The sequence below is a fragment of the Anomalospiza imberbis genome, chromosome 5, assembly GCF_031753505.1.
Source record: "Anomalospiza imberbis isolate Cuckoo-Finch-1a 21T00152 chromosome 5, ASM3175350v1, whole genome shotgun sequence".
Lineage (NCBI taxonomy): Eukaryota > Metazoa > Chordata > Aves > Passeriformes > Viduidae > Anomalospiza > Anomalospiza imberbis.
This window is the reverse complement of record NC_089685.1, coordinates 11,832,045-11,856,526: the sequence shown is the minus strand read 5'-3', so window position 1 is coordinate 11,856,526 and position 24,482 is coordinate 11,832,045. Positions and strand designations below refer to the sequence as shown.

Sequence of the window (24,482 nt, the reverse complement as noted above, 5' to 3'; positions counted from 1 at the left end):
CAAAATACAGAGACACGTTGTAATCTTTAATAAGTAAAATATAAAAATTCTCCCTAGCATACTTTCAGTAGTTGATCTGGGATTTTTTTTCTCTCCTGAAAATAGCCTCAGACTGGTTATTTTCTGCTTTATTGAGGCCATGACCTAAATAAAATAAGCATGTCTCTTATGTTTAAAAAGCCTGAATGAACAGGCTTGTACATCATTGCCTGCTTCCTAGAACAGTAATAACAGGACACATATATATCTTTATATAAAAATAGGTGCTCATCTTGCTTTTAAAAAAGGGCTCTTGAACATCTATTAGATTCTGAAATGTTTCAGCTCTGCTGCATCAGCTGCTCCCCAGGCCCCTACATCTACTTGTTCCCTGTTTTGGAGGGGTGGAAGTGGGGTGAGGGATGTCCTGGAGGGTGGCAGGCGCCAGCCTGGCCCTGCAGGTGGGACAGGCAGGAGGGCAGCAGCGGATTCTGGTCCCTGGTTCCACTGCCTGGTCCCCGTGGGCAGCGCCTGGACGCGCAGCCTGTGCCCACTGCAGGCTGAGGAGGTGCTGCATTCCCGTCAGCTGGGGGACTCCAGAGGGGGAAGGACAGAAATCTCTAATCAGCTTCTTTCTGGCTGAGAAACTGTCCTTGCAAAACTACTCCAAGGTGAGCTTTATCCTTTATAAATGAAATCTTCATATAATCATATTTAAATAAAAAAAATCCTTCTAAAATGCAAGCATCCCTCAAAAGCAAGTATGTGGAGCTTTTTTTTTTTTTGTTGTTTACATGTTTTCAGTGAGGAACAGAGTTTGGCCTTTAGATCAGGAAGTTATAAGGATTGTAGATGATTTTGCCTTTTGTGAACTGATTCTAGATTATATCTCCAGAGGAGCTGTATTAATGGTATGTATTTCTCTGGGAGAGATGCTTTGGAACTAGAGATGTTTCTCCTAACAATTTGGAGACAAAGCCTAATCCTGTGTAGCTCTCTCTAGTGAGCATAAATAGGGATGTATTTTTAAAGGGATGTTTTGTGAAGGATGCCAGTATTGGCTGATTACTGGCATTGTGGCAGCTTAAAGTAGGTTCAGCTTTTACTCCTAACTCTGAGCAAGGTGTTTGAGGCTGAGGTGCTGAGCAGTGATTGCCATAGTGCTCCCAGACTGTTACGTGCTCAGGTACCTGATGGGTGCACCGTGTTGGAGTGCTGACAGAGTAAGCCAAGTGTATCTGAGACAGCTACAGCATCTAGGCAGCCAAGAGACCAGTTAAAAATAGAAATGAAAAATAGTGTGTTTTGTTGGCCTTTTATTGCTGCCAATACTTCCACTTATAAAGAAATTGTAGTTAATTTATTTAACCAGTTTAATGAGGTTGTGTTTTAGAATTAACTGTTCTGATCAACTTCTTTTCTTATTGCTGGTTATGGTAGAGTTGTTGTGTTTTTTAAGTTAAAAAAATTGCTTTATCCTTGCTTGCAGACCTTTTGTTATTTTCTGCAGCATGGTAGTTTCAGCCTCTGACTGTGCACTTCTTCCTCTTGTGTAGGTCTGAGCAGCCTCGTATAACCAAAGATGTAATTTGTTTTCATGCTGAGGACTTCTTGGAGGTAGTTCAGCGAATGCAGCTAGATTTGCATGAACCTCCACTCTCACAGGTAAGCACACTAAGAACAACTGATGGTCAGTGTCCTCTGAGTACTAAGTCAGAGTTTTCACCTTTCCCCACCTTTTCCCTACAGTGTGTCCAGTGGGTTGATGATGCGAAACTTAATCAGCTGCGAAGGGAAGGCATTCGGTATGCCAGAATCCAGTTATTCGATAATGACATTTATTTCATCCCGAGGAATGTTGTGCACCAGTTCAAAACAGTTTCAGCTGTGTGTAGTTTGGCTTGGCACATCCGGCTCAAGCTCTATCATTCAGAGGAAGAACTCTCTCAAAACACAAATACTGTTGAAGCAGGGACCTCTGCAGACTCCAAGTCTTCGGTTGTTGGACTTCAGACTGACAGAATTTGTACTGTGAGCAAAGATACCTCCGAAGACACCAAATTTCCAGATGCTCTGCAGACCAAGTACCTGCAGCAGGAATTTTTGCCAATAAAACATGAACCTCTTGCATCTCTCCGAGTAAAAGAAGAACCCATGAATGTCGATGTTGCTGAAAAGACGGTGACACCTAATGACGTCGGGGGACAGAATGTTCAGGCTAGGCTGGGTCACGCTGAGTTGACATCACTAAAGTTGGAAATGGATTCTAAATTTGAAACCGGCAACAAGGACTTACAAGGCAAGTTGTGCTCTGGAGGTCACGTACATCCAGATGATACAAGACAACCTAGCTCATCAAATCCAAAATTGCATGGACAAAGAGAGGATGATTTTTTGTGCTAAATTTGTATATATGGTTTTAAATTCCTTTTTAAAGATAATGATGTAATAATGTAAAGATCATAAATTGTGAGGCAAGTTTGTGACTTGTCTTCGCATCTGTTACAGAAAATAGTTATGTAGCTTTGTAACATTCCTCAGTGCCTGTCCATAACTGTGAAGTATCAAAGCACTTAGGGCCAGATGCACTGTAAACACTGCAGGTTTAACATAAAGAAGTCTTTAAATAATTTTGAGTTGTAGGTTTTAGAGTAGAGCTGACATTTAACATATATATTTTTTGTAAGATGAGCCAGAATTCTTTTTGACAATTCCAGGCTTTTCCATAGAGCTTATTTATACCAATTTTTTCATTTTAAATGTGTCAGCACTGTAGTGTAAATATCTTTTTTAAGAATCTTTTTAGTGTGATTTATACTGAAATGTGAGCCGCTTAATAAAGGTTCATAATAACAGATTGGTTTTATTTTTGGGTCTGCAAAAAATAATTCAGTTCAACTGCCTCTCTTAGTGGTTATGTTTCTACCTGCCACTAATGCATAGGATGCCCTTCCACCTTGAGGGTGAGGAGCTGTAGCAAACTGAGGTAGAGCTGAGGCATCTTTGTAAATGCAGATTAGTCAGAAGGCAGAATCAGTCCTCCCTTCACACAATTCCGTACGGGTGCTTTCCAGGCACTCCCCAAACTCCTGCTGTCAAATACTCATGTGGAACACGGAGACAAACTGTCTGTTTGGGGGCCAGTTGCACAAACAGTGGGCTTCAGGAGTGCTACCAGTACCTGCTTGCATCTCTCCAGATGATCTGTTGCAAGGGAGCAAACTCTCTCCTGGGCTTTGCCTCTTGGCCCAGCTCAGGGCACAGTTCAGAGAGTTCCACTTCACATAAAAAAAACCAAAAAACCAACAAACCCACAAAACAAGCCAAAAAAGCAACCACTCCCTCAAATCTGTTATCTGACTGCAATTAAAAGAATATTTAAGTCGTTACTTACCAAGCTAAAAAAGGCCTCAAAAAAAAAAAGGCTAAAAAGGCAGTGTCCTGTAATTCAGAGAGACATACCTGGGTTTTAATTGCTCCCTGTGCTGATAGTGCCAGGCAATAAAGAGGCTGTGTTGCCAGTATGTGTAGTATGAAGGTTCCTCATGAGTCACAGTTTGGAAGCGAGAGGTGTTTCATTAAGAAAATAATAGCAGTACCCAAGTTAACTGTTCTCTTTCCCCATCTATGGAACACTTGGATTCTTTTAGGTTGTGTTCTGAGGGAGGAGAATTTCAAGGCTGGCCAGCATCTGATCTGGTAACTCCGCCATTTAACCAGTTTATTCTCTGTGTATTGTACTCGTGTGTAGTTCAAACACAGCTGAATGATACGTCTCTCTTGGATAGCTGCACACAGCAGTGAACTGCCCTACAGACTGTCCTTCAGCTAAATATGTAAAATTTCAGATCCAAGGCCTATTATTTCCAAAGCCCTCTGTATCTCTGATTTTTGTTAGGAATTTTCTGTATAACATTTTTGAAAGTTGTACATCCTTAAGTACCCAGTTTATAAACTTTGATGCAATTAGCGGTCACTTCAGCTTCATTTGTAGCAATAGAAAAATGTGATTTTTCCGGTGATATCCAGTTCAACTACCCGAGGTCCTTCTGTTGTAAATGCTTTTTTCCTTATAGGTTGTTAAAATTTAAAATGTTACTGCATACTCACAGGTGGCACTAAAATCAGATATTTATTAGATAAGTGCCCTGATTGGTTTAATCCAAAAAAAGTCTGTCAGGAAATTATTAATTAAATCAATATTTGAATTGCTAAACATTACTCCTACATAGCCATAAATATGTATTAGAGAAGCAATAGAAATGTGAGTCTCTTGGATGTGGCTAATATGTCCTTAAGTCTTACTACTGTTTTCTTTAATGCTGGCTAAGAGATTACTACCAGTTTTCCAGCCTCAGGGATCTTTCTTTCCCCTTTGCTTTGAGCAAATGATTTATGTGTGATGTGGTAAGTTATTGCTCTAGCAGATTCTGATCTGAAAAAATTAATTTGTTCATGTAAGAATTTGAGCCTTCCTTATAGCAGGGATGTGGTCTCAGCTCCCCTTATTGTTTTCTGGATTTTCTGGAAGTAATGCTTCCACCTGTAACCTCTGGCTTTATGAACATCCATATACAGTTACTTGGCCATTCCTGTTCTCTGTGCTGCCCATGGGAGAACAGCAACAGAGCAGAGCTGCAGGTTGTAGCTTGCACCAAGCACGCAGCTCAGCAGGTGGGAGAGATGAGGGCTCCAGCTTTAGCCAGACCAGCTTTGCCAGATACTGCTTTTTAAAACCAAAACCACACAAACTCCCAAAACTATTTAGTTGACTCAGAATAACAGTCTTACCAGTGTGCTGGTCATGCATATGCCAACCATTTGTTCAGGTTCAAGTAATTTTTGGTAACCTGTCAGATTTTAGTGAGGTGTGGACATACATCCCCCAGGACAGCTGCCAACTTTCTGCAGCATAAGCTCTGTCCAGACAGAAATAATAAATCTTTGAAAATGATGAGCAAATACAACTTTACACTTATGAGTAGAACTTTGTTTCCTTTTGGAGACCTGCTCAGTGCTCTTGGCTGATATGGTCTTGAACTTTTGCTCAGGTATCTTAGTCCTGAGATTTGCTTCTGAAGTGCCCACATATTCAATCCATTTTTTCCTTACCACTTTCAGAATTTTAAGAGATTTTTTAAAGTGGCAGCTTTTTTTTTTGCAATTTTTATGTATTCTTTTGTTTTTTTGAGACAGACTAGGTCCTCACTTTAGGCAGAATTCCTTGCAGACAGAATTTGAACCATATTGAGATTTTCAATGGCTACCAGACCTCCCTTTGCATTTACAGATGTCTCCAGTCTGAGCTGACTGGCTGCATTACTGTTTACTTTTTACTTGCTTTTTAAAGAAAAGATTTAAAAGGAGTGTCCTCTCCCTATGGTATGTTCATTTTAGTGAGGTTGTCCTTTGAGAGGGGAGTACTTTTTCTGAGAATTTCACTTCCCAAACTGATCATTAATCTGACAAAGGCATTGCTTCAGTCCTATGCTATAGCCTTTATTCCTGCTGCATACAACTTCATTTTCAGACTTTTGCTTCAGCAATAAATCTTTCATGTGTTCTGCTGTACTAAAATTAGTCCTTGCTTATTGCTTTTCCCCCTTCTCTGGATTTTGGTGATATATAAATCTTTGTTATTTTGGCTGAAATCTCCAGTGTTTTAGTTGTCTCTCTTGGCCCTTGTTCTTGTGCAGACTGGGGAGAGCTGCCCGACGCCACTGGTGCTGTTCCTATCTGCCTGCACGTGCAGTGGTGTTCCAGTTAATAACATGATGTGCAGAAAACTAGATGTTTTCCTAGATCCTGGTACATATTTTTGGGTAGCAAAAAATTGCATTGTTACAGTTTCTAAAAGAGCTTTCAAGGGGGTCGCTACTTTTTTTTTTTTTTCTTTTAATGTTACTGGATCTTTTGCATTTCACTAGCAACTGACTTCATGTGTTACATACAAGTGTTACTCAGTGTTGTGTCACCCCCAGCCCTCCAAATGCCTGAAAATTGACTCTGAAAGAACATTTTCATTACAGGTACTGCTGGCATGCAGATTTTCCCTTCCTTGGTACTATAGCGAATATTTCAATACTACTTTAACTGAAATATTAACTCTATCTAGTATTAGAAATAAAGTGTTATTTTAGAGGGTGATGATTTAATTCTTCATCTTTGAAAGAATTCCTTGGTGATAAATAAAGTTGATTTTTAAGTGGATATACATGTGCACAGTAAATAAGGTGGAATTGCAAAAGATGTAGGAAATGGAAATCTGAAATTGTAGAATGCTGTGAAGGCAATCTGAACATTACAGATTTGGAAAATTGAGTAAGTCTTCCAAGAAATACAAGACTGGTATTCATTTATCAAAATGACTGTTCTTTAGTATCTGCATGTGAATAAGATGCTGAATTGACCAAAATAAATCCATCATTTTTCCTTGTTCATTGGCAGAATGAACTGTTGGGAGATAGTACACTGCCACGTGACCCTGCTAGGCTGAAAGCTGTACTGATTCTGATCAAGAGATCAAAGAACTCCTCAAGCTTCTCAAGTGTCATTTTATTTATTTTCTTGTAGTGGTCAGGTATGTAGAGAGCCTTGTGTTTAGGCAGCGCAGCGCCTGTACCTTACCAGGATGTATCCAAGCTGGAAATGGAAAGGACAAATTTTCACTGCTTTGTGCTTTGCTGTGAATGACTGTCAAGAATGTTTGATTTGATTATGAGTCACTGTGTTCAGCTGATATTTTATTACTTTCTTAAACAGATGAAATGCACTTTAAAATTGTATAGAAGTTACTGGTATTTTGTGCAGATCCCACTGAATTTGCAGCATACGTGGGAATATTTGGGGAACTGATTCTCATCAGTCACTCATTTCATTTTTCTTAAAACTGCAAGTTATTTTGTGTTCTGTTCAGAATCAGTGATTGACTTCACAATATTTAGGTTGCTGTTTCTGTTAGAATCATCAGGGATACTAACGTTAGAAATTTAGTGTATTATATTCTAACCACTGTTTTTCTCTGTGCTTTGATGCTGATATGATCTCTGCTTTGAAGCCGTGCTGTACTTGAGTGCCAGCTAAACATTGATCTTCTCTTGTTCTGGTCATGCTGATAGATGAGCCTACTGATGAGGCCGTTAGTCCTAAATAGTCCTTTAATATTTGGTGTACAGTTACCTGATACAAACATTGATTAAAACAGCAGTTTAAACTTCTATTTTTATCAAGTTTGATTTTTCAATAGCTATTTTAATACTATGTTTTATCATTTAATTTGCCATCCACTGGAATGATGGTGCCATGTTGGGTGCAGCTCAGGCCTGTGTTCTAAGGACTGTGCTTTTTATGGAAGCTTTTCATCTGGTTGTGTTGAGACAAAGTGGGGCAGTTAGAAGAGAAATCTGTTCCTGGTGTCTGGAGATGAAAATTTTGAGAATTAGACCTGTGTGTGGGAGACTATGTAACATAAGGCTGCTAAATCTTTATTCTTAGCATGGAAGAGTAACACTCAGGTACTTGCCAATGTGAACTGAAGCAATTGAGAGTTTTAGTTAATCACAGAAATGGAATTTTTAGATTAAAAAACAACTTTTAAGAGGTGATTTTTCATGAACTTCAGAAGGAACACTGAGATAAAAATTAAGGCAGATGAGCTAAGCTCACATTCTCATTGCTTTCCTGTTTCTTGCTCTTAGGGTGTTGTTCTGCACTGTAGGGAGACTTTTCTTATATTTGTCTGCTTGGGATGTTGGCTTTGTTAGGAAAGGCAGATCAGAGGGAATGGTGTCATTGAGTTGCAGATTTTCCTATTCTTTATCCCACTTCAGTACAAGTCCAAGGAGAAAATGCAGACTTTATGTTGAACAGTACTCCAGTGGTCCAGCTGCAGAGATTCCTTAAGTTGCCTTAGTCCTCACAGCCTGATGCTTTTCAGCAGTAAGTTGATACCCAGGCCCATTCAGGTCTACAAGGCTCATATGGGAGATGAACTCCATCAAAACCTTAAAAAACAGTAAAGTTATAGTGAAAAGGTGCAAATGTTCTTTTCACAACTCAGCATAGTTGTTTTTACTGCAATCCTAATAGAAAAGCATAATGTGTTACATGATAGCACTGTTTTCCATGCTAGTAAATTCAAACAACTTATTTCTGAGGATGCAGTTATCCAGGAGCTTTATTACTGAAAAGCCATGTTATATTTTCCCAAAATCATATTGATGTTAAAATAAGGAACACCTGATCTTAAAATTCTGAGTTTCTGGGATTCTCATAATTTTCACTTTCAATTCCACTTTGTGTTGCCCAACTTTTTACACTGTGGAACTAAGAATATTTTCATGAGGTTAGGCAAACATTTTGTTTCTGTACTATGATGCAGATGTGTCAGAAAATAATACTGATAATATATCTCTCAAATGGTTGTGTACCCCTGTCCTGTGCTAGTCCAGACTTTGATATTGCCCTCTGTGCCTCGCAGTGCATTTTGTGTGTGTCTGCACATGTTCTCAGAGCATTCAGGTTAAACTTTGTTATAGGTGGGGATGCACATGGTCACATAACTGCATTTTTCAAGTATAAAAAGAACACAAAACTGGATACTGTTCTAAAATGGTGACAAATCAAGAAAATCAGTATGAATTGGCAATTGAAAATTTCCGTTTCATGACCTTTCACACGTGTTAATGATTTTCTGTAATCAGACAAAAGCAGATACTTGCCTGCAGTGCATGCTGAAGTGTTCAAACTTGTATAAATGATGGAAAGAGAGAAATTATGTGGAATGTATCTCTCCACATCCAGTATATATCATCAGTACAGAGAAATACTTCCATTCGGTTCAACAAGCTTTTGAATTGCAGTTTAAAACAAAGCTGCCGAAGGCCAAGTTCTCTCCTTTGCCCCCCATCAGCTGCTGCAGGGAGCTGAGACAACATCCTTGTGCCTTTTTTATGGCAAATCAGTGTGAGCCATCTCAGCATGGAGCTCTCCTTTTCCCTGCCACCTTCAGCAAATTCACTTTTCACTTGTTTTATCCTGTTACTGAAGATCAGTTGGTAAATTTAGAAAAATGTGTGAGGAGCATTGGTTCCACTTCTAAACTGTGATCAGCACCATTGAGAACAGCATAAATATGAACAGATGTAATTAATTCCTGCAGCTGTTTCTGGAAAGGTCACAGTGGGCTATAGTGTACTTTGTATCACAGATCCTTCTGAGTGAAGTTCTGATGAGGTAGAGATGTGTGCACAAAGATCTCAGCACTGTTCAGGTCAGTTAAATACGATACAAAATTCTCAAAAGGGATATGCTTTCGTCCAAATTTCCCTGTAAGACAAGGAAATTGGAACTTGGTATGACACCAGCAAGTAGCATCTGCTTCAGCTTTCCAAATCATTTATTTCAAAGTTTGTAAACCTTTTTTTTTAAAAAAAAGCCAAACCCACAACCAAAACTGAAATTGCTATATTTTACTATTGAATTAGAGGCAACAATTAAAAGGAGATTTGTAAGGACAGTGTGTGATTCTAGTTAATTAGAGATGCCAAACTTTCAGATAATTATTACATCTGTGGAAGAGAAAGGGTTTATTAAGAGGGCAGAGTCACCATTCACAGCCTATCTTGCTAATAATACACCAAGTTCAATGAAGCCAGTTCTTGTTCTTCCATCTTTTGTTTTATGTCATAACAATCAATTACCATCATCAGCTCGGCTGAGAAAAGCTGCTCTGCTCTCCTGAGCAAGCATGGGGCTGTTCTGGCACCCTCTGAACAAGGGGGTTCAGAATTTTATTCTTCCAGAATCATCAGATGGGAAAGAACTATGGGTGTTATTTTATGCTTGGTCCCATACCTGCCACAGGTAAGTGTGTGTGGAGATAAAATCATCTTGTCTGAGGTGTTTGAATGCTTGTTACACACTTGTATCACTGCTTGTTACGTGGGTCATCAAAGTTTACCTGAATTGGAGGATAGGGCTTTAGATACTCTTCATAAATTTTGAAAGTAGCTATAACAAATGCACAAGGTCTAGATTGCCTGCCATGGAGTGGCATTCCATTCCAGGCAGGGGCTCCATGGCCCAGGTTCCTGTTTGCAGAACAGAACCAAGTGGGATGTGCAGATGAAGCCTGTTTTCTCCCGACCCCACACACAGTCCCCTGTTCTCTCCACCCCAACATGAGTACCTTGTTCTCTCCACCCCACACACAGTCCCCTGTTCTCTCCACCCCAACATGAGTACCCTGTTCTCCCCACCCCACACACGGGTACACTGTTCTCTCCACCCCACACACAGTCCCCTGTTCTCCCCACCCCACACACAGTCCCCTGTTCTCCCCACCCCACACACAGTCCCCTGTTCTCCCCACCCCACACACAGGTACCCTGTTCTCTCCACCCCAACATGAGTACCCTGTTCTCTCCACCCCACACACGGGTACACTGTTCTCTCCACCCCACACACAGTCCCCTGTTCTCTCCACCCCACACATGGGTACACTGTTCTCTCCACCCCACACAGAGTCCCCTGTTCTCTCCACCCCAACATGAGTACCCTGTTCTCTCCACCCCACACACGGGTACCTGTGGCACCTGTGTGTGCTCACTCTCACAGCTCCTGTAGCCAGCAGGTCTAAGAGCATGTTCTGAGATTAATGTACCCCTCCCCACAGGTCATCCTAATCACTAGTGCTAATTTTACTTGAAAAATCACTCAAGACTGAAGGAAGTCAGCTCTCCACAGGAACCTCACATGAATGGAGAAAAAGTCTCAAACACAGATCAAGGTCCTTCCATTAAGTATTTTTCAGTACTACACAATGCACAGATATACCTCCTACAAACAACTGTTCCTGCTAAGCACTCCCCATGAATGACCTGATGTACATATCTTGGGGCTGGGTACGTGGGTTTGCTTAGTAAAAGTCAATGAGTTATAATAAAAATAAAGGGTTTATAAATATTTTACATTTTATAACAAAAACTATGATTTAGAATTCTTTTGTCTCTGTCTTTTCCTGGTTTCTCTTTTAGCAAGGTAGGACAGTCAACCACTCAGAAATAAATATGACTTAAATTAATTTTATAAACCATTTGTTACCTGATACTCTGACTTGTGATTCATTGCCTTAGAATGGAACATGTTGTTTTCTTAGATAAAGCTCTTTCAGCAGTCTCCCACAATATGGTTCCTCTGTATTTTTACCCACATCTGTGTGATGAAACAGCAAGAGTAAACCCAAACACTTCAGGAAGACTTTTTTTCCACAGACAAGTATAGTTGAATGTACATACTTAAAATTTTATTAGTGAGACACTTGTCTAGGTATGTCCTGTTACCCTAGACTGTTTTTCATTCACTTAACATTCTTTTGTCTCTAGGAAGTGTAAATGGATCAGTACTTTCAGTTTGCATTCAGTATAGTGTCCCAGAAAACTGCTACATTTGAATTTGGTGTTACTGTATCTCCTGAAAGAGCACTTCATTCCACAAAATACACTTGTAGTTCCAGTTCTTCCCTGAAGTCCTATTCACTTGTTACCTGAAAAAGGTAATTTCCACACATTTGAGTTTGCCAGTGCTCCATGAAGCCAAGGCTTCACCCCCAAAAATTTCATATCCTCGGGTATTAAAAACTGCCTTGTTCAAGTACCACTTTGGGCAAGTACAACTGCAGTATTGAACGCACCCTGTATTTTCAGTCTCTTGCAACACTGGTGATTTCTCACTTGGAAAAGAATCACCATTGTCTCCCTCTTCTCCAGATCTCAGGACTGCTGGCACAGCTCAACTACCAACTGTGTTCCCTAAGGCTAACATATTGGTTATGGGCTGTTTCAGCAGCTTAGAGAACCGCTTATTTTTACAGTGGTAAAGGAATCTCACTGTCCAAAAAATGGAAAGGTATATTACTTTATTTCTCTTCTTGCTCTTATTTGGCTGCTGTCAATTGTAACTGATTTTTAAAGTAAATGTAGCTCCTTATGGAAATTACTGTTAACTGGTTATTTGTTGACTTACAGCGTAAGTAGCAGAAAATGTTAGTCCTCTTTCCAAGGACGACTCAATGTGCTGAATACTCTGTGTAGAACATTTGTGGATTCTTTGACAAGGTCTTCTACCTGCACGTGAAGAACCCGTGTCTTATTCCATGTAACAAATAACAGTAATCATATTAGAACAGCTTATATTGAACAAATACTTTTATTTACAAGAGCATATGTGAGTTTTAAAATAAAAAAAATGAAACATGTCTTGTTGTATTGTGTTTTTATATTTCTGTAACAGTTCTGTAATGGTTTGCCCCTTCACCCCCCATTTTCATCTGGTAGTTCCACCCCGAGCTTTCCCGCCTTTCCCTCCAGGCCAGTCTCCCTGAAAATGCTCAGTCACTCCCCTGTCCCCTCCCTGGTACCCTGTCCATCACTCGGCTCCCCATCCAACTCTCCCAGAATCTTTTACCTTGGGCGTCGAGTGAGTGGACGAGGGCCAGGGCAAGTTCTCCCTTGAACTTCCCCCATTGGTTTGTGTGTCTGTCTTTCTGCCTTCCACTCCCCCAAATTGGTGAATGGGTGTCCCTTCCCCCTTGTTACCACCCCGGTACTTAAGATGTTGCGAAAGCCTCGAATTAAACCTGAGACTGATTCCCCAGCTTTGAGTCGGCTCCTTTATTGCCTCCTCGGACGTTGCCTCTCCTCCATACACGGCAGACACTGTAGTGCTCTGTCTTAGCCGCTCCTTGACTCTCCTTGAGACAGGGGAGTGTCCCCTGCAGCTGAGCGTGCCTCTGCTGGGCAGGCGAAGCCAGGGGGCTTCAGGGTGGGCATGGCAGCAGCTTGGCATCCAACATGGGGCTGAGGATATCGCCAGACCCCACGGAGGAGATGGCAAGACGTCCTGGTGGATTTATTCTGCAGCAGCGTTTGGACTCTGTCTCATGGCCAGCATGCTACCCCAGTAGTAGCAGACCCCTTTTTGGTGGGTAGCGCTCCTGGGGAAGGAACTGGTAGCCACAGAGCACCGCATGGTCAGTTCCACGAGGAGAGCACTACTCAGGACTTTTCCTGCTGCCAGCCTCGGAGTGGTATCTTCTCTCCCTCCTTTGTTCTCCCTCCCGGTGGGGTGGGGAGTTTTCTTTGCTTTTCTTCGGTACTCTCTTTGCCTGCATGTTTCTGGGAAGGGAGACAACTTTTTTCCCTCTCTGGAGGATTTTCACTACTATAGTAGCTGTTATTTTGCTGCGCAGCACCTTTCAGCAGGCGGCCAGCAGCAGGAGTTTCCTTTTTCCTTTTTCCCTGAGTAGTGTGGTTTTAAGAAACAGATTTAACATGGGTGCTCATGGGAGCCACGATGGGTGCTCAGCTTTCTGTCTCGGAAAAGGGAATCTATTACCATGTTGTGGGTGTCCTTTTTAAGAATGGGATTCCATTTCATAAAAAAGAATTTAAAGAGTTTGTTCAGTGGTTGTTCCTGCATTTTTCTAATGTTTCGGCCAACCAAATTCATAATTTGGAGTTTTGGGATCTAGCAGATAGTGAGTTGTAGTGGCTAGGGGATTCCTCCCTTTCTAGGTTCACTTTCCTAGCCATGAAAATTAAAAGTACTTTAAGAGCCTCTTCTAAAATGCAGGAACAGCCATACAGGAGCAAACTCTACCCCAGTTCTCCCTGTCCTACCCCTCTTCCCTCCCCCATCTGACCCAAACTGGGAATCCTAAAGGGAACAGCCCAGCAAGAGCCGCAGGGCTGCCTTCGTCTCCCTGGTTCCCCACAGAATCCCCGAGGCTCCCGCCCGAGCAGTCCTGGCCAGACTGCTCGGGATCTTTCCTGTTCCCCCACTTCTCCACATTGTACAGCCCCATCCCAAAAGTCCATCGTTCATTTTAGTATCTCAGACCCTACCTTCCCTCAAGAAGTCTCCCCTGAAGCGAAAAATGGTGGACACCATGTGGCAGTTCCCACTACATGCCCTTCTTCTTCCCACTCCTCCCCTAAACCCCTTCTGCCCATCAACCAACCCCTTCCTGTCTCCTGACTCCTCCCCTCTTTCTGGCAACCCACCTTCCCTTCCAGCTCCTCCCATCTCCCCCCAAACCACACCCCCCCAGTTCCGCCCACTCTGGGATGTGTCAGTCATGTCTCTCCTCCCCGTGTCCTAGCCACACCCCCTCTTACATCATCCTTTTTTCCCATGGTTCCCATGACCCCTCCCCCAGTTCCCACGCTCGGGCTTCCAGGGTGGGGCGGGGGCAGGCGGGGGCCTGGGAACCAGAACCCTGATTCTATCCCTGCTCTCGCCGCTGCTCCAGTCACCTATATCCCTGGGAAGATGGGGGGGCACCCTGGCCCCAATGGTCCCCACTTGACTACCAGACCAACAAAGAGCTCTGCAAAGCTCAAAAAAGTTTTGGTAGGGACGGCGAATATTTCAAGGGACTGTTGAAGGCCACTCTTTCGGGAAATGTCTTAACTCCTGCTGATCTCCGTATACTTTTCTTGTGCTTCCTATCCTCAACAAAGTTTTTAATATGGGAGGTAGCATGGAAAAAGAAAGCACGGTCCGCTTTACCAGCACTATGGGCTGACCCTAACATAGTGGTAGATGATAACGAGTTGTTGTTGTCCATTGATCACCTTTGCCGGGAGGGGGAAAAACAAGCCGCAAAAATACCTAGGGAGGCTCTCCAGGAGAGCGTGAAGGCGGCAGAAAAGGCGTTTTTTGGGATGTGCCCAGACGTCCCCATTGATAATTACCTGTCTATAACTCAATTTCCCTTTGAGTCTTTCCTTAAGTTCGTTGAGCGACTTAGCAGGGGCGGTGGACCTTCAAGTACAGGACCCGGGAGTGCGGCAGGGAATCCTTACGGAGATCGCTCGGCAAAATGCCAACGAAAAGTGTAAAGCCGCAATCCTGAGCCTGCCCCTCGACCCACCGCCGACCCTGCAGTCCATGCTAGAAGTGTGCTCGAGGAAGGTCACAATCACATCCGCTGATCAACACCACAAACAGAGGGAACGGAGGAGGGTGACGGCTGTCGACGTCCCTGACCTGCCATCCAGCAGCCAGCCGCCGTGCACTCCACGGATATTAAGAGACCTCCCCCAGCAGACCCGCGATGTCATCTTTGCAGGGATCCAGGGCACTGGATGCACAACTGCCCATTGAGGCAACAGTTTCTTAACTTCTGGAAGGCCCAACAAAAACAAAAGGTTGCCTCCGAAGGAGGGCCATCAAAAAACTAGAAACTAAGCACAGTCCCTCCCTGCACGATGGTAGAAATGAAGTGGGCCAAGAACATCTGCGGGGGCAGGGGAACCCAAACATCAACATTGCTTCTTCACCGGACTTGACTCACCCATACCAACCAAGACCTGTTTTAACCACTGATTCTCAAAATGTGCCTTTCAGGTTGGCTCTGACAGAGCCCCTCCATCTTCGTAATACTAAGTGGTATTTCGTGTCTGTGAACCCCAAGGAACCTGGTACTGGGGAGACAACCGTAGTAAATATGTCATCCTTGGGGACACCAAATACACACCTCTAGATATTCACATCCTGCCGGGTCTTGTGACATCAGGCCCGGGGAAACTTGTCCTTTGGCTGCATTGTACTCACCCACCAGCGTACCTGCCCAAAGGCCAAGTCATCGCCCAGGCCATGCCAGTGCCTAAGCCTTCGTGGAACCAGGAACAGAGGAAAAACACATATCATACCATCGCCTGGACTCAGGTACTGGGGGCCGAAAAACCAAAGATCTCATGTGGATTGCACTGGGGTGGGGGGGGGTGCAAAACCTTAGCTAGACTCCTAGACATGGGAGCAGATGTGACTGTCATTCCCTCCCGAGAATGGCCGTCACATTGGGGGTTGCAGGACGTGGCTGGACACGTACAAGGTGTTAGGGGCATTCAATGAGCAAAACAGTCAAAGGGTGTTGTCCAAACTGAGGGGCCGAATGGGCGATTGGCCTCTGTACGCCCATTCGTTTTAGAGTTTACAGAACCCTTGTGGGGGAGAGACCTGATGGCCCAGTGGGGGGTCAGAACTAACATCCCAGAGACCCCCCAGGTTTTTCAGGCAGCAGTCACTGAAAAGCGCACTACCCAGAAACTCTATTGGAAAACACATTCACCAGTGTGGGTAGAGCAGTGGCCGCTCAATAAACAAAAATTAAAGGTGCTCAAGGAGCTCGTCGACGAGCAGCTAAAAAAGGGGAATATCCAGGAAACAACATCTCCCTGGAATTCCTCCGTCTTTGTAATTAAAAAACCAGGCAAAGACGAATGGCGGCTCCTCCATGACCTCCATCAAATCAACAATGTAATAGAAGACATGGGCTCTCTCCAACCAGGGATGCCGTCCCCGACGATGCTCCCCCAAAATTGGAATCTGGCTGTGACTGACATTAAGAACTGCTTCTTCCAAATTCCCCTTCACCCTGACGATGCCCCACGCTTCGCCTTCTTGGCTCCCACCATTAACTGAGAAGCCCCAAGGAAGAGATACCACTGGAAAATATTTCCACAAGGAATGAAAAACAGCCCATGTATTTGCCAGTGGTACATCTCTTCCTTGCTGACCCCAGTCTGTGCAGCCGTGAAGGATGCCATCATCCTTCATTATATGGATGACATTTTAGTTTGTGCCCCAAATGAAGACATACTTACCCACGTAAGTATGGGTAACTGACAATCAAGGTTCAGAGGATGCCACCTTGGAAGTACCTGGGCCTGGAGATCGGGAAGCAGACCATTGCTCCACAAAAATTGGCCATCAAGAATAACATCAAGACTTTGGCTGATGTCCAGCAACTGTATGGCTCTTTGAACTGGGTGAGGCCTTGGCTAGGTATTTCCACTGAAGACCTAGCCCCCCTTTTCAATTTATTGAAAGGGGGAGAGGAGCCTAGTTCTCCTAGGACCCTTACCCAGGAAGCGAGGGCCGCACTGGAGAAAGTGTAGGACATGATGTATGCCAGGCAGGCCCACCGTTACCAACTGGGTCTGCCCTTCAAATTCATAATTCTTGGTAAGCTGCCACACCTCCACTGGGTGATCTTCCAATGGGAGGTCACCCAAGCAGGGAAGAAGGATCGGGACCAGAGAGACCCACTCTCAATCATAGAGTGGGTCTTCCTCAGTCACAACAGGTCCAAGAGGATGACACAGCCACAAGAGCTGGTGGTAGAACTGATCCGGAAAGCAAAGGTCCAGATCAGGGAGTTGGCAGGGTGTGACTTTGACTGCATCTACATTCCGTTAAAACTAGAAGCGGGCCATCTATCCAAAGTAATGTTGGAACATCTGCTTCAGGAAAACGAAGCACTGCAATTTGCATTGGACAGTTACACCGGTCAAATTTCAATTCATCGACTGGCCCACAAAATTTTCTATTTGGATGTCCAACTTACATTGTCACTAAAACCTATTCAGAGCAAAACACCTCTAAAGGCACTGACAGTGTTTACAGACGCTTCAGGAACATCTCACAAGTCAGTCGTGACCTAGAAAGACCCTCAGACTCGGCAGTGGGAGGCAGATGTTGCCGAGGTGGAAGGATCACCTCAGGTAGCTGAGTTGGCTGCTGTTGTCAGAGCTTTTGAGAGGTTCTCTGAACCATTTAATTTGGTCACAGATTCGGCCTATGTAGCAGGTGTAGTGTCCAGAGCAAAGAATGCAATCTTGCAGGAAGTCTCCAACATTGCAATGTATGAGTTGCTCTCAAAACTGGTAAAATTGGTCTCCCACTGAGAGCAACCGTTTCATGTGATGCATGTCAGGTCACACACTGACCTGCCAGGGTTCATCGCCAAGGGCAATCGAAGAGCTGATGCCCTCGCAGCACCTGTACAGATGGCCCCATTTCCAGATGTGCTCAGTCAGGCCAAAATCAGCCACCAGCTTTTCCACCAAAATGTACCTGGCCTAGTTCGTCAGTTTCACATCACTTGAGAACAGGCCAGGGCCATTGTGGCCACATATCCCAGCTGCCAACAAAATTCTCTCTCTTCCCTGAGCTCAGGGACAGACCCTAGGGGTTTGAAAAGCTGTGAAGTGTGGCAAATGGATGTGACACACATCCAGTTCATTTGGCAGATTTAAATATGTCCATGTCTCAGGAGATACTTTCTCTAGTGCAGTCTACGCTTCAGCCCACACAGGGGAAAAGGTTTCTGACACCAAAAGACACCTGGTGCAGGCCTTCTCCATGCTGGGCGTCCCCAAAGTCATCAAAACAGACAAAAGCCCAGTGTACAAGTCCAAGGAGTTCCGGAGCTTCCTGCAACAATGGGAAATAGAGCACAAAATTGGCATCCCCTATTTCCCGACAGGCCAAGCCGTGGTGGAGAGAACCCACCAGAGCCTAAAAAGGGTTCTTCATCATCAGCAACAGGTGATAAAGGTGGAATCCCCTCAAATATGGTTTACCAATCCCCAAAGCACTGTTTACCATCAATGTCTTAAACTGCACATACGAAAACTTGAATCCACCTATTACTAGGCATTTTCTGGAAAGTAGTCAGACCAGCCTAAAGGCTCGTCCACCTGTCTTGGTAAAGAACCCAGAAATGTGGGAGAGGGAGGGACCCTACAAAATGATAACCTGGGGGAGGGGATATGCCTGCATGTCCACCCCCTCAGGTTTGAAGTGGGTGCCCTCCAAGTGGGTGAAACCTTACGTTCCCAAAGTATCCAAGTCCGGGACCACAGCACAGGTAGCCATTGCTTGCTGGAGGAGGAAGAGACACCGCACTCTTTAAATCCCTAACTGCTCCCTCTATCCTAACGTTTTTTTTTCATAAGATTCCTTTCAGATTTCGCTGATCTGGGCCCAGCCAGCATGAACATCAAGTTGATCCCCATCCGGCAGCTGCTGCTCCTGCTCAGTGCATTCCATCTCAGCACCGAATGGATCGTTCCTCAGCCCCAAATAAAACATCAAAAGCTGAGGATGCCCATAAAGGAATAGACCAGCTGCAGCAGCTGGTCAAGGACATTAAGAAAGAGACTGCAGATTCAGACTGGCTGACTGGACTCTTTAAAAGATGGGACTCTCGGGCTGGGTCGGGTCAATTTTAAAAACTGAAATTTTAGTTTTGTTTGGTAAGTTTTCCCTCCTTCCTTTTTAAAATGAAACATATCTTGTTGTATTGTGTTTTTATATTTCTGTAACAGTTCTGTAATGGTTTGCCCCTTCACCCCCCATTTTCTCCCAATGGTACCTCCTCGAGCTTTCTCCCCTTTCCCTCCATGCCAGTCTCCCTGAAAATGCTCAGTCACTCCCCTGTCCCCTCCCTGGTACCCTGTCCATCACTCGGCTCCCCATCCAACTCTCCCAGAATCTTCTACCTTGGGCGTCGAGTGAGTGGACGAGGGCCAGGGCAAGTTCTCCCTTGAACTTCCCCCATTGGTTTGTGTGTCTGTCTTTCTGCCTTCCACTCCCCCAAATTGGTGAATGGGTGTCCCTTCCCCCTTGTTACCGCCCCGGTACTTAAGATGTTGTGAAAGCCTCGAAGGCACTTTCGGCTGTCAGATACTCTGGCCTTCGGAGCTCCTCGGAGCTTGGATTAAACCTGAGACTGATTCCCAGCTTTGAGTCGGCTCCTTTATTGCCTCCTCGGACGTTGCCTCTCCTCCATACACGGCAGACACTGTAGCGCTCTGTCTTAGCCGCTCCTTGACTCTCCTTGAGACACAGGGGAGTGTCCCTCGCAGCTGAATGTGCCTCTGCTGGGCAGGCGAAGCCAGGGGGCTTCAGGGTGGGCACAGCGACAATGTCTACTTTCAGTCTTCAGTCTGCTTTAGCTTAAGTCTCCAGCTTGACTCATTTGGCTTTCTAGTCTGAAGATCAAATTTGTGGCAAAGTGATAATAATCTAGTAATTTGGTGCCAATGTTGGCACTGGAAACCACCTGGCATAGCCTAGTCTCTTCGTACATAGAAGATATTATATCCAAGTTCAACCATGCCCCCAATCAGCAAGGCCCAGAGAGGGATGAACACGTAGGCCAGTTTCATGGTGGTGAAGTGCTGCAGCTTTGCACACAGGGCGAGGCAGAAGGCCAATTTCAGCAGCATTGCAATGAGGTACCACACTTTCTTCTTCATGTTCTGGGAGCCATTGCGAGGGTCAAAGCCAGACTTGCAGCGTCCAGCCATTTTTACAGTTAACATAACTAGAAGAATTGTGTCAAATATCCACACTGGAATAAAAATGAGGAACCAGTTCCACGGTGCTTTCTCATCCAACTTCAGCACCAGCATGATCAGGAAGAGTAAGGTAAAAAGCCATGTCAGCAGAACTCTTTGCGCCAGGGACATTCTCATTTAAACAGCTTTGAGAGGAAGGCCTTCGCTGTCAGCAGCAACCTAACAAAACAAAAGGGGGAGGGAAGGCATCAAAAGATGGCACTACACCACCATTAGGCATATTCTATAAAGGAAACCAATTCCTTGCTCTTGCTTTCCCATTCCTAACCTCACCCACATACTGCTTCCTAGCACTTTCATAATTACCATGCTCAGCTGAACAGTGTTTGTTCCAGTCCACCATTCCCTTGGAGTGCCCTAAGTCAGCTGTGTAACTGCCTTATTCTAAATTTGTTCTGTGAAACAAACTGTACTTTAATCCCAAACAAGCTGTCAGACTCATTTAGGGATTTTTGAATGCTAAGAATGTATTTAGATCCATTTTCCACCAGTAAGTGAGGCACTCACAGCTAATACTTGAAAACAAAACATAACAGTGCTCTCTCTGTAACAAAATAACCACAGTAAAACGTGAACCAGCACAAAGGAGCACAAAAACCCTCGGAGGGATCCTGCAATTTGCAGAGCTGCAGCTGAAGTGATCTGGGCTCAAACTGAGCCAGTGAGCACTGCCCAGCTTTCTGTCAGCCAGCAACCTTGAAATTACTAAAAGCTACAGATAACGTTTGCTTTTTGGCAGGTGTCTCAAGTATTTCAGACACTGGCTGACAGGTTTATTGGCTGGGTAGGATATTTAAATTTCTCTGTAGTCATGACGAAAGAAAAACAAGACAAATGCATCTGCCACTACAGTCATGAAAGTGAAGTTTTTAAAATCCTAACAGGATAGTTTTTACCACTGCATCTGTCAAAAGCCTTTCACTACAAGAGTAAAAAACAGAACTGTGAAGGACTGCAATCTTCCTGTAGATGATTTCATGCTACAAAAATGAAAATTTTTTACCTTTGAAATGGTGCTGAAGTAGGTATTTTAATTATTTTAAAAAAATTGAGTTAAAAATTTTACTATTTCTCTTTGGAACACAAATAGTCTTTCACCTGAAATAAGAAAATGAGCTTTGATTTGTTCCAGACTACAAAAATATTTGAATTACTGAAAGTGTGATGTTGTGCTCTGAAGCATTGAATCCTCAGCACCAGATGCTGAGGGAAGGACAAGAGCTGCTTCAACTCTGTGCCCCAAGTGCCTGTGCCCAGAAGCTGCTGCTGCTTCCTGTGTGTTATTACCAAGGCACACAGCATCACCTGATTATGGCTGCTGAACTCACCCAACAAACAGAAATCTACTGCCACCCTTTTTTTTTTAACTGGGATAGTTTTTTGCCAGATTAGGAAGTTGGGCAGATTCTGTGCTCAGATATGATTTGCTGCTAGAAGGAGGGAAATAAATGTTGCTGTCTCAACTGGTTATGAGATGACCTGCTACTTTACAGTGAGGGGATAACAATTTTGTACATCACTAAAATCATCCTACAGTTTAAATTTGCATCTTCTGATACATAGTTCAACAAACAGATCTACTATTTTGTTCAATCTGGGTTTGAAGTTTGATTTAGTGGATAGCAGTAAGATTTCTTGTAAGAAGATCCAGTTTTCCCTAAAATAGTCTAAATTGTAGTTGTAGTCAGTCCATCCCCTCTTTGTTTTGGGGCTGACACTTGTGTCCAAAGCAGGCCAGTTCCTTGAACTGAACTAGAAAAAAAAAAGAAAGTTTAAAGTAGGATTTTGTAGTTTTGCTTTTCACAGTCTCACTTCTGCTCAGACCACCAAAGGTCTGGTTAAAGCCGGTTCTTGAGGGTGGAACCAAGACCCCCTACCCTTCTCTTTGTTGGGGAAGCTCAGAAACAGCACTCAAGAGTTAAGGGGACAAAAAAAATGGAGGAGGTTTAGATAGTATTGTTTTGCTCTTGTTACAGAAACAAACCTAAAACAGCCGGCAGGGGATTACAGAACAATTACTACGTCTGGCCTAAAGCATTTACAGTGTTTTGAAAACACTTCCAATATTCTCAAGTGGAAGTCTGTGGCTAAAGTGAGGAGTCATGATCTAAAATAAAGTTTCAACATTCTTTTCATGAGAATGTTTTTAAAAACAGTTTTGGAAATCAATGCTGCAAACACTACAAGAAGGAGACTCTCATATTAGCAAACTGGAGAAAGCAGAAACCAAGCAGAAAAGACTGGAAACTTGGGTCTGAAAGGAGAAAAGAAACTCAACACTCTTAGAAGTATCAGGTTATCAGATACTCAAAGAAGGTGCTATCACCTGTCTCCAGAGGAAACACAAAGCTACTGAAGATGTATTACATGGGGCTATTCAATTTGAAGGTTGTTCACTTGAAAATACTTTCAGTTTGCTAAGAACCACTGTGCAACAATTGGAAAAAACAGGCAGAAAATTCAGCATGGGAAAAAGTTACACTGCCTTTCTCTGAAGTAATAGAAGCTACTGCCAAAATGGGCAGGACTGCAGTCAGTTTTAGAGGCATTTTGAGATGAAAACTCAAGAAAATCCAAGTGTACTTTTGAGATCTTAGAGTCCAAGTAAAGAAAGCTACCAGATTTTGACGGTTGAGAGCTGGATATAGAGCTGACATAACAACGAAGGGTTTGATTACATGGAGCATTTGATTATCTCAAGATGAAAGAAAGATGATGGGCAGATTCTTTGCTAGAGCCCAGCTATCCCAGCAAGAGGGGTGACACTGGGAGAAGGATGCAGCTGTGCGACAGGTCTGAACTGGCTCTTCAGTGAGAACGCTGATGGATGTCAGTGTGAAAATAAAAAAGCTCTTGACTCCTATTAAAGGACCTACATAATTAGAGTGAAAATTTTCGGTGAGGAGAAACTATCCAAGGAGCATCACTGACCTTGGTGGGATGATCTGCATAACGAGGATATTATGATAATTAATTCTGTCCTGTTTAGGAGAAAAAAATAAAGAGGAGGGCAACTTACGCATGGCACTCAACTCAGTAGTAATACATGAACCTATACATTTAGATTTAAACCTTGAGCATCGCCTAAAAAAGTCCTGAAATTCGTATTATGGTGAAACCATATTAAACAGAACACTAGTTCGATTAAATATCGTTTTAGAGCTTATTCCGATCGTATGGAATCGTAATTTAACACTTCGAAAGAAATAACTGCGGTAGGCCCAGTTTAAAACCCCATTTAAACACAGCTTTGTATTCACAAACTCGGCCCCTCCCTCGGCCTCACGGCCTTGCCCCGCCAGGCCCCGCTTCCCCGGCCGTGCCGGAGGTCCCTCGTTACCCGTCACCTACCGGAGATCCCGGCGCATCCCCCGGTCCGCGGGGCCCGCGCTCAGCTGAGGGGGCGCGGGGCCCTCCCCTCCCGCTCCGCCTCGGGGAACCGCGCGCCTCCCTCACCCGCCCCGCGCCTGCTATTGGCCAGCGGGGACGCGCGTCCCGCCGCCCTCCATTCTCATTGGGTCACGGCAACGTCGCTCAAGTTAATCCCGCCTTCCTCCCCCAGCCGTTGGTGACGCCCCTCGAGCTCGGGCGGGGGGGGGGGGAAGGGGAGGGTGGTCAGCCTGGAGCCCCGCCCCCGCGGCCAATTGGTGCGCGGGGCTGTCTGTCACAGCGGCTCCGCCTCCACCCCGCCGCCTGTCCGTCAAGCGCAGCCCCGCCTCCCTCGCGCTCCCGTTGGGCTGCGCCGCCGCCAGTTACGCCTGGGCCCCGCCCCCGGAGGCGGAGGGGCCGCCGCTGGCTGCCGGCCCGCGCTGGCCCCGCCCCCGGCCCGGCGGCGCGCGCGGGTGGCGCGCTGTTGCTGCCGCCGCTGCCGCCTGGACGCGCGCGCCGCTCCCCCCTTCCCGCTTCCCCCGCCAGCTGTTGCCTCGCGCGCGCCTTCCCGCCGCCGCCTCGCGCTCCCGCCGCCGTTGCGTGCGGCGCGCGCTGCCCCGCGGCACCGGCGAACGGTGAGATGGTGGCGGGGGGGAGGGGGGGCTCCGGCACCCGGGGGCATTCCCGCCCCGCCGGGGTAGCAGCGGGGGGAGAACCGGGGCGTCGCGTTCCCCGCGCGGCTGGGGAAGGGGCCGACCGGGGCGCGGGGGGCCGGCTGGGGCCAGGCGCTGGTGCTCTCTCGCTGCTAGCGGACGGCGTGGCGGAGGCGCGGGGCGCACATCACCGGCGGGGCTGCCGCGGCTCCCCTGGCCGGTCGGCGGGAGCGGGGCGGCTGCCGCCCCCCACCTCCCCCGGGGGAGT

General features: G+C 45.0%; 3 protein-coding genes and 1 long non-coding RNA gene across 7 annotated transcripts in view; 2 read left to right on the top strand and 2 right to left on the bottom strand.

Annotated features, from left to right (window-relative positions):
• Positions 1–2,834, top strand: part of RSBN1L (round spermatid basic protein 1 like) — a 40,738-nt gene extending 37,904 nt beyond the window's left edge. For both annotated transcript variants that reach the window (XM_068189610.1, XM_068189609.1), the window contains 2 exons: positions 1,536–1,644; positions 1,729–2,834. In XM_068189610.1, the coding sequence (XP_068045711.1) occupies positions 1,536–1,644; positions 1,729–2,382 (763 nt within the window). In that variant the 3' untranslated portion in view covers positions 2,383–2,834. The remainder of the gene's footprint in view (positions 1–1,535; positions 1,645–1,728) is intronic.
• A 4,031-nt stretch (positions 2,835–6,865) lies between these two features.
• On the bottom strand, positions 6,866–12,232 carry LOC137473708 (uncharacterized). Its single transcript, XR_010998949.1, has 2 exons — positions 11,083–12,232; positions 6,866–7,982 (listed from the first exon to the last, which is right to left on the bottom strand). It is a non-coding gene; the product is annotated as an uncharacterized lncRNA (long non-coding RNA).
• Positions 12,233–19,727: 7,495 nt separating this feature from the next.
• Positions 19,728–23,693, bottom strand: TMEM60 (transmembrane protein 60). 2 transcript variants are annotated; one of them, XM_068189608.1, is made up of 3 exons: positions 23,544–23,613; positions 23,124–23,173; positions 19,728–20,351 (listed from the first exon to the last, which is right to left on the bottom strand). In XM_068189608.1, exon 3 carries the CDS (start codon positions 20,307–20,309, stop codon positions 19,905–19,907), a length of 405 nt encoding a protein of 134 aa, XP_068045709.1. In that variant the 5' UTR covers positions 20,310–20,351; positions 23,124–23,173; positions 23,544–23,613; the 3' UTR covers positions 19,728–19,904. The 2 variants fall into 2 exon arrangements, with proteins under 2 accessions (XP_068045709.1, XP_068045708.1); XM_068189607.1 differs by lacking the exon at positions 23,124–23,173 and having other exon boundaries at positions 19,729–20,351; positions 23,544–23,693.
• Positions 23,694–24,056: 363 nt separating this feature from the next.
• Positions 24,057–24,482, top strand: part of PHTF2 (putative homeodomain transcription factor 2) — a 63,263-nt gene continuing 62,837 nt past the window's right edge. For both annotated transcript variants that reach the window (XM_068189606.1, XM_068189605.1), the window contains exon 1: positions 24,057–24,196. The gene's annotated coding sequence lies outside the window, so the exon portion shown is untranslated. The remainder of the gene's footprint in view (positions 24,197–24,482) is intronic.